General features: G+C 49.3%; 1 protein-coding gene across 4 annotated transcripts in view; it reads left to right on the top strand.

Annotated features, from left to right (window-relative positions):
- The window catches only part of SFXN5 (sideroflexin 5), a 260274-nt gene that overhangs the window by 38360 nt on the left and 208838 nt on the right, over positions 1-13076 (top strand). For all 4 annotated transcript variants that reach the window (XR_012222340.1, XR_012222341.1, XM_073555065.1 and 1 more), the window contains exons 5-6: positions 1707-1761; positions 2078-2103. Coding sequence is in view for 2 of the 4 variants with exons in the window: in XM_073555065.1 (XP_073411166.1) it covers positions 1707-1761; positions 2078-2103 (81 nt within the window). In the remaining 2 variants the exon portion in view is untranslated. The remainder of the gene's footprint in view (positions 1-1706; positions 1762-2077; positions 2104-13076) is intronic.

Consider the following 13076-nt stretch of genomic DNA (forward strand, 5'->3'; position numbering starts at 1 on the left):
GCAGGTGAAGGTTCTGAGGTCACACGTCTGGCACTGGTCCTATGTGGATGTCAGTGATGTCACCAGGTGAAGGTTCTGAGGTCACACGTCTGGCACTGGTCCTGTATGGATGTCAGTGATGTCATCGGGTGCAGGTTCTGAGGTCACACGTCTGGCACTGGTCCTGTGTGGATGGCAGTGATGTCATCAGGTGCTGAGGTCACACGTCTGGCACTGGTCCTGTATGGATGTCAGTGATGTCATCAGGTGCAGGTTCTGAGGTCACACGTCTGGCACTGGTCCTGTATGGATGTCAGTGATGTCATCGGGTGCAGGTTCTGAGGTCACGTCTGGCACTGGTCCTGTGTGGATGGCAGTGATGTCATCAGGTGCAGATTCTAAGGTCACACGTCTGGCACTGGTCCTGTGTGGATGGCAGTGATGTCATCAGGTGCAGATTCTGAGGTCACACGTCTGGCACTGGTCCTGTGTGGATGGCAGTGATGTCATCAGGTGCAGATTCTGAGGTCACACGTCTGTCACTGGTCCTGTGTGGATGGCAGTGATGTCATCAGGTGCAGATTCTGAGGTCACACGTCAGGCACTGGTCCTGTGTGGATGGCAGTGATGTCATCAGGTGCAGATTCTGAGGTCACACGTCTGGCACTGGTCCTGTGTGGATGGCAGTGATGTCATCAGGTGCAGATTCTAAGGTCACACGTCTGGCACTGGTCCTGTGTGGATGGCAGTGATGTCATCAGGTGCAGATTCTGAGGTCACACGTCTGGCACTGGTCCTGTGTGGATGGCAGTGATGTCATCAGGTGCAGATTCTGAGGTCACACGTCTGGCACTGGTCCTGTGTGGATGGCAGTGATGTCATCAGGTGCAGATTCTGAGGTCACACGTCAGGCACTGGTCCTGTGTGGATGGCAGTGATGTCATCAGGTGCAGATTCTGAGGTCACACGTCTGGCACTGGTCCTGTGTGGATGGCAGTGATGTCATCAGGTGCAGGTTCTGAGGTCACACGTCTGGCACTGGTCCTGTGTGGATGTCAGTGATGTCATCAGGTGCAGATTCTGAGGTCACACGTCTGGCACTGGTCCTGTGTGGATGGCAGTGATGTCATCAGGTGCAGATTCTGAGGTCACACGTCTGGCACTGGTCCTGTGTGGATGGCAGTGATGTCATCGGGTGCAGATTCTGAGGTCACACGTCTGGCACTGGTCCTGTGTGGATGGCAGTGATGTCATCGGGTGCAGATTCTGAGGTCACACGTCTGGCACTGGTCCTGTGTGGATGGCAGTGATGTCATCAGGTGCAGGTTCTGAGGTCACACGTCTGGCACTGGTCCTGTGTGGATGGCAGTGATGTCATCAGGTGCAGGTTCTGAGGTCACACGTCTGGCACTGGTCCTGTGTGGATGTCAGTGATGTCATCAGGTGCAGGTTCTGAGGTCACACGTCTGGCACTGGTCCTGTGTGGATGGCAGTGATGTCATCAGGTGCAGGTTCTGAGGTCACACGTCTGGCACTGGTCCTGTGTGGATGGCAGTGATGTCATCAGGTGCAGGTTCTGAGGTCACACGTCTGGCACTGGTCCTGTGTGGATGGCAGTGATGTCTTCGGTATAGTATATACTGTATTGTGATGGGACACTTTTCTTAGAAATACTCTGTGCCCCTCATTGCCAGGCTGACACCGTGTCTTTCTATTTTTTCTTACAGGCGATCATCCACCCAGATACGAGTGAGAAGATTTTCATGCCTTTCCGAATGTCAGGTGCGTCTTCCCTCCCCCGGCTACATTGGCTCCATTCCTAGTGGCTCCAGTCAGGACTGGGCTGTGATATCCTGCATCCTGGGATCTGGTGTGTCATCCCTACATCTCCCAGAATGCACCGCTCATCCTGCAGGGGGCAGCGGAGAGCTGTGAGGTGTAAAGCTGACACATCAGAATTATGACTGCAGCTTTAGTTGTGACTGGAGTATATGATGTAGCTCAGCTTCAGTGCAAATAACTAATCTGTCGAACCTGCAAACTTTGGCTTGATCCCCCGGTGGACCGTAAGTAATGCTGCTGCTGTTCTTGTTTGCAGGTTATATTCCTTTTGGGACCCCCATAGTAAGTACCATGACTTTCTTATGTTGCCTCCTATGTCTTCTTATGAGTCTGTCGCACTAAAAATGATTTCTCGTCATTTATGTAAGAGCAAAAGAATGGCCCAAGCATGAAAACCGATGCTGCCCGAGCCCTGAGTAATGCAGCACGGCTCCTGCGGTGACCACCCTCCACTGCAAGGATAAGGCGGCGGGCGTGCAGAGCAGCTTACACAGTGACATGTAAAAGTTTGTGCACCCCTGGTCAGAATTACTGTTCTTGTGAACAGTCGAAGACGAAATTATCTAAAAGGCCTAAAGTTACACATGACACAGTTCCTTTGTATTTTAGGCAACAAAATTTTTTTTATTTTCATCTTACATATTAACCCCTTCACGCCGGAGCCAATTTTCATTTTTGCTTTTCTGTTTTGTGCCATAACTTTTTATTTTAATTTTTCTGTCAATATGGCCATGTGAAGGCTTGTTTTTTTTTTTGTTTTTTTTTGTGGGACGAGTTGTACTTTTGAACGGCACCATTGGTTTTACCATGTCGTGTACGAGAAAACGGGAAAAAAAATTCCAAGTGCGGTGAAATTGCAAAAAAAAAAGCGCAATCCCACACTTGTTTTTTTTTTTTTTTTTTTTCCCCTCTTTCGTCTCATTGGGGGACACAGAAACCGTGGGGTGTGTGCTGCTGTCACTAGGAGGTTGTCACTATGCATGAGAAAAGTGATAACGCCGCCTCCGCAGTACACAACCCTCCGACCGGCTGTAGGACAATCCGTTTTGCTTAGTGTCAGCAGGAGGTGGACAGGGGTCTCACGCAGACCCGTGCCTACCTCAGTGTGCGTCGTTCCTTTTCAGGTAACCATGGAGGGATACAGAGAAGATATGCTACATCTGTACTCCCACACCGGGATCCTGAGTACGGCGTGTACTGCCACCCCGTATCCTCATGAATCCCACGGGCAGGACCCTATCCCCTAACACAGGACTCGTGTTCAGGTGGCAGCTCCCTCGTGAGCAGGGGGTTGGACCAGATGGCCCAGGAGGTCCCTTCCAACTCTATGATTCTATGGTCCTGACCTTCGTCTCCCATCACTCGCCCACCAGAGCCTGATGATCGAGAGAGACGCCCTGCAGATAAGGTTTGGGACAGCAATCTTTTCATGCAGATAACCGACCCCTGTTACTGGGTGAACTGGAGGTAAGAGGCTGCAGCGTTGTATGATCTGCTCACCAGCCGCTCAGGCTGAATGTGACCGCTGTACTCAGCACTCGGGCTTACAGCCCAGGGCTCTATACCTATGTTAAGAGCCAACACGTACTTTCAAGCACGCGGTGCAGCGCGGTTCCAGCCTCCTCCTGTGGTGGAATTTTGGCCCTGGGCTCCAGCAGGAGCCCAGCATGGCCAACGCTAGATTCCGGCTTCCGGCAGGCTCCGCCCCCCGGCTTCCTCTTCCTGTACCAGCGCCATCTTGGTGCTCCATGAGGCCAGAGCAAGGCCCTGCTCACCGCTTCCGGGTGGAGATTTCGTAAGGCTTCTACAGTCATGGCCAAAAGTTTTGAGAATGACACAAATATATTTTCACATGATCTGCTGCCCTCTGGTTTTTATGTGTTTGTCAGATGTTTTTATCACATACAGAAATATAATTGCAATCAATGAGTTAATGCAGCAAGTCAATATTTGCAGTGTTGACCCTTCTTCAGGACCTCAGCAATTCTCCCTGGCATGCTCTCAATCAACTTCTGGATCAAATCCTGACTGATAGCAGTCCATTCTTGCAAAATCAATGCTTTTATTTTGTCTGAATTTGAAGATTTTTGTTTGTCCACCCGTCTCTTGATGATTGACCACAAGTTCTCAATGAGATTAAGATCTGGGGAGTTTCCAGGCCATGGTCCCAAAATCTCTGTTTTGTTCCCTGAGCCATTTAGTTATCACCTTTGCTTTATGGCAAGGTGCTCCATCATGTTGAAAAAGGCATTGTTGATCGCCAAACTGCTCTTGGACGGTTGGGAGAAGTTGCTCTTGGAGGACATTCTGGTACCATTCTTTATTCATGGCTGTGTTTTTAGGCAAGACTGAGAGAGAGCCCATTCCCTTGGCTGAGAAGCAACCCCACACATGAATGGTTTCAGGATGCTTGACAGTTGGCATGAGACAAGACTGGTGGTAGCGCTCACCTGGTCTTCTCCGAATAAGCCGTTTTCCAGATGTCCCAAACAATCGAAAAGGGGATTCATCAGAGAAAATGACTTTACCCCAGTCCTCAGCAGTCCACTCCCTGTACCTCTTGCAGAATATCAGTCTGTCCATGATGTTTTTCCTGGAGAGAAGTGGCTTCTTTGCTGCCCTCCTTGAGACCAGGCCTTGCTCCATGAGTCTCCGCCTCACAGTGCGTGCAGATGCACTCACACCTGCCTGCTGCCATTCCTGAGCAAGCTCTGCACTGCTGGTAGCCCGATCCCGCAGCTGAAACACTTTTAAGAGACGGTCCTGGCGCTTGCTGGTCTTTTTGGGCGCCCTGGAGCCTTTTTGGCAACAAGGGAACCTCTCTCCTTGAAGTTCTTGATGATGCGATACATTGTTGACTGAGGTGCAATCTTTCTAGCTGCGATACTCTTCCCTGTTAGGCCATTTTTGTGCAGTGCAATGATGACTGCACGTGTTTCTTTAGAGATAACCATGGTTAACAGAAGAGAAACAATGATGCCAAGCACCAGCCTCCTTTTAAAGTGTCCAGTGGTGTCATTCTTACTTAATCATGACAGATTGATCTCCAGCCCTGTCCTCATCAACATCCACACCTGTGTTAATGGAGCAATCACTGAAACGATGTTAGCTGGTCCTTTTAAGGCAGGGCTGCAATGATATTGAAATGTGTTTTGGGGGATAAAGTTCATTTTCTAGGCAAATATTGACTTTGCAAGTAATTGCTGTTAAGCTGATCACTCTTTATAACATTCTGGAGTATATGCAAATTGCCATTAGAAAAAATGAAGCAGTAGATTTTGTAAAAATTAATATTTGTGTCATTCTCAAAACTTTCGGCCATGACTGTAGGCAGGGCTGCTCACCTCGCTCTCTCACCCGCATCAGCCTTTGGGGGCAGGCACACAGGTCGTGGGTATGTGAGTACTGCACTACAGGTTGCTCCCTCACTCCGCTTTCTACCCGAAGGTCGGCACCAGGTAAAACCTGTCAGTATGCCCAAGGGAGATCAGTCACGCTCCTCCCCCTCATCCGCTCCAGTGACCTTGGTGTCAGGCCTCCTTCAGGTCAGTCTTCGCCACTCTGCTCAGATTGCAGCAGACCTACGGTGTCACCTACGATAGAGAGCAGGTGCAGCCCCCATTTTGCCTGTCTGAGGCTGGTTTCACATTTGCGTTTTTTCGCGCTAAAAAATGCATGCGTTTTTTTTTTCCTATTCTTAACATGGGTGCGCAAACACATGAGTTTGTACGCGTTTGTATGCGCATGCTGTTCTTTGTAGTGTGCACTCGGGTGCACAAAATGCACTCTGTTGCATTTTTTGAGCGTTCGACTTGCCCCAAAAAAACACATGCGCACGCAATGCGTTTTTTTTCACCCAACCACCCATTATAGTCTATGGGTGCGCTGACGTGTGCATGTTAATGCACACGTCAGCGAAAAAAAAGCGCGCAAAACCGCAAAAAAACACACACAATAACGCATGATGCGTTTTTTATGTGCGTTTGCACTGCGCACGGTGCGCAGCGCGAAAAAACGCAAGTGTGAAAGTAGCCTTAGCTCCCACTTTACCCCTGGAGCAGGAGGAAGCACCTTGCCTGCCAGCCCAGGGGCCGTCCATCGCAACGGGAGACAGCGAGTGTCCAGGATGGGCCTCTTCCTTATCTAAGTCCATGGCCGACCTTACCAGGGTATCACAGACCTTGGTAACGGTGCTTAACATATTGCCACTTCAGACTCCAGTGGACATAGGAGCAACAAAATGAGCCTCCTTTTGGGCCTTCTAGAGACCGTAGAAGGTTTAGACAGGACCGTCAACCCAGGTCCCCTTCTCACTCCGTCTCAACGCCAGAATTCCTATGGCCGTCTGCCTCTTCCCGGTCCTCATCCCCGGAATCAGACGAGGCATTATCAGAGACACAATCAGAGGAGGGTTCTGAGTACGGGCCAGATCAGTCCCAGGTCAAGGATATGGTTCAGGGCCTCATTGCCGCAGTCAATGAGACCTTTAACATTGGGGACGCCACATCAAAACCTAATGATCAGGCTTTTTAATTTAAGCGTCATAAGTTCCACTCTAGGGTTTTCGCCTCCCACAAGGATTTTGAGGAAGTGTTGGCCAGGGAAAGGGAAAACCCAACCAGGCGATTTCAGAGAGAAAGTCGTTTTGGGATTCTATATCCCTTTCTTCCAGATCTCACCGCCAACTGTTGTGAGTTCATTTTTCCCTTCATCATTGAGGTCTGATGAATTCCCTCCTCTGGTGAAGGAAGGTAGTGAGGCTGATTACCAAACACCTGGGCAGCTAGATGATAACTGGGTGGCTGGAATTGAGGACTGGATATAAGGCTGCTGACGCCCTTCTTCCTGGCTGGTGATTTTCCTGCTGGATTCTTGGAGACCAGTCTGATTCCTGCGTCTCAAAGCTAAGTTTTTCTGCTCTGCTTTGTACTCTTCAGTTTTGTTTTTTGTTTTGCCTTGTTTTTTGGGAGTTCTGCCATCCCCGGCCGGAGGTGAGCTGAATTCCATTTTTTTCTCTGATCTGTTGATCTTTTGCTCTGTCTTCAGAATATACCTGAGTGCTGATATAGTCTTTTGAAGCCTAGCGACTTCAGGGCCAGTTTTTCCTATCAGTCGGTTGGCTCATTTGATAGGGGTTTTTGCGGATGGCAGACAGCAGCTGTCCTGTCCTATGTAGTTAGCTTGGACCCATCATTTGCTCAACCTATCTTTCTATCAGTGTTAGTGTTTTCATCTTGCTTCACCGTCATATGTTGGGGGCTGCCTATTGCTTTGGGGTCTGCTCTGGGGCAGTTTAGTTTTTCCCCTTTCTGTCTTTAGGCTATGTAGCTCTCCGGCTGTCATCGAGGGGTCTAGGGCACTGTAGGAACCCCCCCACGGCTACTGCTAGTTGTTGTGGATAGGTTCAGGGGTCTGCAATCCGATAGCTGCCAACCTCTCTGGTTTTTCTGGACATAGCTGGTATTTTGTTTTTAAATCCTTCGGTGACTCATCATAACAGCCAACTGGACCGCCTCCCATTCGGTGGATCTAACAGTGTCCAGACTCGCTACCAATACAGTCCTCCCACTCGCCAGTGGAGCAGCTCTAAAAAATCCCAATTATAGGAGGATAGAATCCATGTCAAAATCCGCCTTTGAGGCGGCAGCCGCCACATTGTGTCCAGCCTTCGCGTCAGCCTGGGTAGCTAAGTCTGTTACAGAATGGGCCTAACAGCTTAGGCAGGGCATATTGGCTGGGGCTCCACCAGCAGAACTGGCGGAATTCGCAGATCAAATCTCCCATGCGGGGGAGGTATATGGTATCCGTAGCCCTCGATGCCGCGTCTTGCACAGCTCAAGCATCCAGTAACGTGGTAGCCGTCCGACGGACGGTCTGGCTAAAGGCTTGGCAGGCTGATTTGTCCTCAAAGAAATCACTGACCAACCACCCGCTTCAGGGCACCTGGCTCTTTGGGTCAATGCTAGATCAAATCATTAAGGATGCAACGGGGCGTACAAGCTCCCTTCTCCCTCAGGCCAAGCCTTGTCGATATGTTTTTAAACATAGGGCTCAGCTCTTTCAGCCCTTTCGCCGTACCCCAGCGACAGGGACTTATGCTCAGGGCCCACAGAGGTCGCAAGCACTGAGAGATAAGAGGAAGGTATCATTTCGGGCCACCCCTTCATGGCATTCCCGCAGTTCCAACAGCAGAACTACCAGGTCAGGGCCGGACAGAGCCACTTCAGCCTGATGCCAGCAGGGAGTCCAACTCCCTTTCCAGTACCTCTCCCTGACTAGGAGGCTGCCTTCTCTTCAGAGATGTCTGGCAGAGTTCAGTAGAGAATATCTGGGTAAAGGAGGTAGTATCGACAGGATGCAAGATAAACTTCAACGTCTTTCCGAGAGATCCCTTCTTTCTATCGCAACCAAAAGACGCTGCTAGGGCTCTAGTTTTTTTCTACGGCAATCGACTCTCTCCGCAGTGCAGGAGTAATCGTCCCCATTCCCGAGCAGGAACGTTTTGCTAGCTTTTACTCAAACCTGTTTGTGATACCAAAAAAGGACGGCTCAGTTCGTCCCATACTAGACCTCCAAAGGCTAATCAGCTGGGTCCGCTTACACCATTTCAGGATGGAATCGATTCGGATGGTAATTACGTCTATAGAGGATCAGGAATTCCTATGTTCCATTGACACCCGGGATGCCTACCTACACGTTCCCATTTTTTAGGGAAATCAGAGGTTTCTGCGTTTTACTGTCCAAAAGCAGCATTTCCAGTTCGTGGCCCTGCCATTTGAGCTGGCAACAGCACCCAGAATTTTCACAAAGATTGTGGCAGCGATGGTAGCTATATTAAGAGTCAGAGGCATAATATTGGTGCCATATCTCGACGATATTCTCGTCAAAGTGCCCTCCTTCGCTCAGGCCCAGGAAAATCTAGCGGTAGTTTTGAACACGCTATCCCGGTTTGGTTGGATCATAAACAGAGAGAAATCTCACCTAACGCCAACACAACGCCTAGAATTCTTAGGAATGGTAATCAACACCCGCCGCTCGAGGGTCTTTCTCCCAGAAAGGAAGTGGATTACCCTCCAGCAGGGAATTCGCTCTCTGTTGAAATTCCGTCGTCTGTCCTTTAAGCACTCTGCCATGAGAGTCCTGGGAAGGATGGTGACAGCTTCAGAGGTAATACCCTTTGCCCTGTTCTGTTCCTGGATGCTACAGAGGAACATCCTCCTTTATTGGAACAGGTACATCTCTTCACTGGATCGCCCCTTCCATTCAGACCAGGGAGTCCCTCAAGTGGTGACTGACCCCTCGTTCATCTGGGACGGCCTTTTTCCCCTGTCCACTGGCAGGTAGTAACTACAGATGCCAGTCCCCTGGGCTGGGGTGCGGTGTTCCGTCACCTGGCAGTCCAGAGATGATGGTCGAGGCAAGAACACTCACTATCAATCAACATTCTAAAACTGAGGGTGGTCTTCCTAGCACTTCTATATTGGGAAAGATACCTCAACAACCAGCCAGGCCGGATTCAAACGGACAATGCCACGGCGGTGGCATACATCAGTCACCAAGGGGGGAACCAGAAGTTCCCGGGCACTGGCCGAGGTATCCAGAATCTTCAACTGGGCAGAAACCTCAATTCCGGCAATTTTGGCAGTTTTCATTCCCGGCACAGACAGCACGGCCGCCGACTTCCTCAGTTGGGAGGGGCTCACGGAGGAGAATGGTCCTTACACCAGTACGTGATCCGTCGGATATGCCAGCTATGGGGGACTCCAGACATCGCGACAGAACAGAAGGGTCCAACAGTTTGTCCCAAGATACCGCGATCCTCTAGCGATAGGGGTCGACGCACTGGTCATTCCCTGGACATAATAATAATAATAATAATAATAATAATAATAATCTTTATTTATATAGCGCCAACATATTCCGCAGCGCTTTACAGTTTAACAGTTTCAAAACACAAGTCATAAGTAACAACGCTAACAATACAATAATTAAAGCAAAATAAGACGAAATAAGACGACCCTGCTCGTGAGAGCTTACAATCTACAATGAGGTGGGGGAGATACAGAGTACAGGTGTGTATTTACAATGGTGTATTTACAATGAAGGTCCAGCCATCTTGCGGGAGTGAAGGATGGATGGAGATAGTGAATGGGCTACGCGCACGCACACTTACACAGAGAATGACTTTGATTAGTGAATGTGATAGGCCGCTCTGAACAGGTGTGTTTTGAGGGAGCGCCTAAAACTATGCAAATTGTGGATAGTCCTGATTTCTTGGGGTAGAGCATTCCAGAGGATAGGAGCAGCACGGGAGAAGTCTTGGAGTCGGGAGTGGGAGGTACGGATTAGTGCAGAGTTTAGTCGAAAGTCGTTTGCAGAGCGCAGCGATCGGCTAGGCCGATAGACAGAAATGAGAGAAGAGATGTAAGGGGGTGCCGCACTGTGGAGAGCTTTGTGGGTGAGAACAAGTACTTTGAATTGGATCCTATAATGAATGGGCAGCCAATGTAAGGACTGGCGAAGAGCGGACGCGTCCGAGTACCGATTACCCAGATGGACGATCCTGGCTGCTGCATTGAGTATGGACTGGAGAGGGGATAGTCGAGTGACGGGGAGGCCAATTAATAGAGCGTTGCAGTAATCCAGGCGAGAGTGGATCAATGCAACAGTGAGGGTTTTTGTTGTTTCCATAGTGAGAAAAGGGCGGGTTCTAGAGATGTTCTTTAGGTGTAAGCGGCAAGAGCGGGCAAGGGATTGTATATGGGATGTAAAGGAGAGATTGGTGTCAAACATAACACCCAGACAGCGCACCTGCTGCCGGGGTGTTATTGTGGTACCACTCACGGAGAAGGAAATGTCAGATTTAGGGAGGTTAGTAGACGGCGGGAGCAGAAGTAGTTCAGTTTTGGAGAGGTTGACATAGTTCAGACTCCCTTACCTGTCCCCTCCCCTTCCTCTCCTGCCCAGACTGCTAAAGAAGATCAAGGCGGAGGGGGTGCCGGTCATATTGATCGCCCCGTACTGGCCCAGGAGGGCCTGGTTCGCAGAAATTATCAAACTTTTCGCAGGCACCCCCTGGAGACTCCCCGACAGACCAGATCTCCTGGCTCAGGGACCGTTTTACCACCCGAATTCTCGGTTGCTCAATTGGACGGCATGGCCGTTGAAACTACAATACTGAGAGCATCAGGATTTTCGGACTATTAATCCCGGGATTTTCGGACCATTTCGGAGTCATTAATGCAATGATCCAGGCTAGGAAGCCATCCTCTTCCAGGGTCTATTATCATGCCTGGAAGGCCTATTTTGGCTGGTGTGAGTCTAATCTCATCACACCTATGCTGTGTTCCCTGCCATCTGTCCTAGCTTTTCTCCAGGCAGGGTTAGATGGCGGTCTGGCCCTAAGTTCCTTGAAACGCCAGGTATCTGCTCTCTATTCTTTTTCAAAGAAATTTGGCCTCCCGCTTACAGGTTAGGACCTTTCTGCAAGGAGAGGCACATGCGGCCCCACCTTACAGATCCCCTGTGACTCCAGAGAATCTTAACTTGGTCTTGGAAGCTTTGACAGGTTCACCCTTCGAACCCCTCCAGGAAGCTCCCATGTCTTTGTTGTCCTGGAAGGTGGTATTTCTCGTAGCCATCACCTCTATTAGGCGGGTTTCAGAATTGGCGGCATTGTCCTGTCGCCCTCCATTCCTAATTATGCACCAGGACAAGGTTGTTTTGCGGCCTCCTCCTAACTTTCTTCTGAAGATGGTATCGGCCTTCCACCTGAACGAGGATATAATCCTTCCGTCATTTTGTCCCGCTCCAACCCATCCTCTGGAGCGTTCTTTGAATAAGCTAGACCTGGTCAGGGCGATAATGGTCTATTTGGCCAGGACCACTCCCTTCAGGAAGGCGTACTCGCTCTTTGTTACCCCCAATGGGGTGAGAAGAGGCCTGCCAGCCTCTAAAGCAACAATTGCCCGCTGGATCAGAATGACAATTCTGGAAGCCTACCGGGTGAAGGACAGGGTGTCCCCTGCTGGGGTCAAGGCCCATTCAACCCATGCGGTGGGCGCCTCTTGGGCGGTACACAACAGGGTATCAGCCATGCAGTTGTGCAAGGCTGCCACATGGTCGTCCGTGCATACCTCTTCAGGGTTCTGTAAGGTCCATACCTATGCTTCAGCGGACGCCAGCCTAGGCAGAAGAATCTTGCAGGCGGCAGTGGTGAGTTCTCCGGCCTGAAGGAAGTTTGTCTTTTCCCACCCCAGGGACTGCTTTTGGACGGCCCACGGTTTCTGTGTCCCCCAATGAGACGAAAGAGAAAACAGGATATTGGTTGCTTACCGTAAAATCTGTTTCTCAGAGTCTTCATTGGGGGAAACAGCGCCCTCCCATGATTTTATGTGTAATGAATATATGATGACTTACATGATAATGTCTCCTCCTACTGCTTTTTCACTAACTGATTGTCCTACAGCCGGTCGGAGGGGTGTATACTGCGGAGGCGGAGTTAACATTTTTTTCATGCATAGTGTCAACCTCCTAGTGACAGCAGCACACACCCACGGTTTCTGTGTCCCCCCAATGAAGACTCTGAGAAATAGATTTTACGGTAAGCAACCAAAATCCTGTTTTTTTTCACCATGTTCACTAAATGCTAAAACTGAACTGCCATTATGATTCTCCAGGTCATTACAAGTTCATAGACACCAAACATGTCTATTTTTATCTAAGTGGTGAAAAGAAAATATAAATAAATAAATTGTGCCATTTTCCGATACCCGTAGTGTCTCCAATGTTCGTGATCTGGGGTTGGGTGTGGGCTTATTTTTTGTGTGCCGAGCTGACATTTTTAACGATACCATTTTGGTGCAGATACGATCTTTTCATCGCCCGTTATCGCATTTTAATGCATTGTCGCGGCGAGCAAAAAAAAAAAAACAAACTAATTCTGGCGTTGTGAATTTTTTTCTCGCTACGCCGTTTAGCGATCAGGTTAATCCTTTTTTTATTGATAGATCTGGCGATTCTGAATGTGGCGATACCAAATGTGTGTGATTTTTTTTTTTTTTTTTTTTTTTTAAATTATATTTTGTATGGGGCAAAAGGGGGGTGATTTGAACTTTTGTTTGTTTTTTTTTTCAATTTTAATATTTTTAAAAACTTTTTTTTTTTTTTTTGGCATGCTTCAATAGCCTTCGTAAGAGGCTAGAAGCTGCCACAGCCCGATCGGCTCTGCTACATACAGGTGATGCTCAGAACGC

This window comes from Dendrobates tinctorius, unplaced genomic scaffold (assembly GCF_039654945.1).
Source record: "Dendrobates tinctorius isolate UK_male_01 unplaced genomic scaffold, ASM3965494v1 ptg000216l, whole genome shotgun sequence".
Lineage (NCBI taxonomy): Eukaryota > Metazoa > Chordata > Amphibia > Anura > Dendrobatidae > Dendrobates > Dendrobates tinctorius.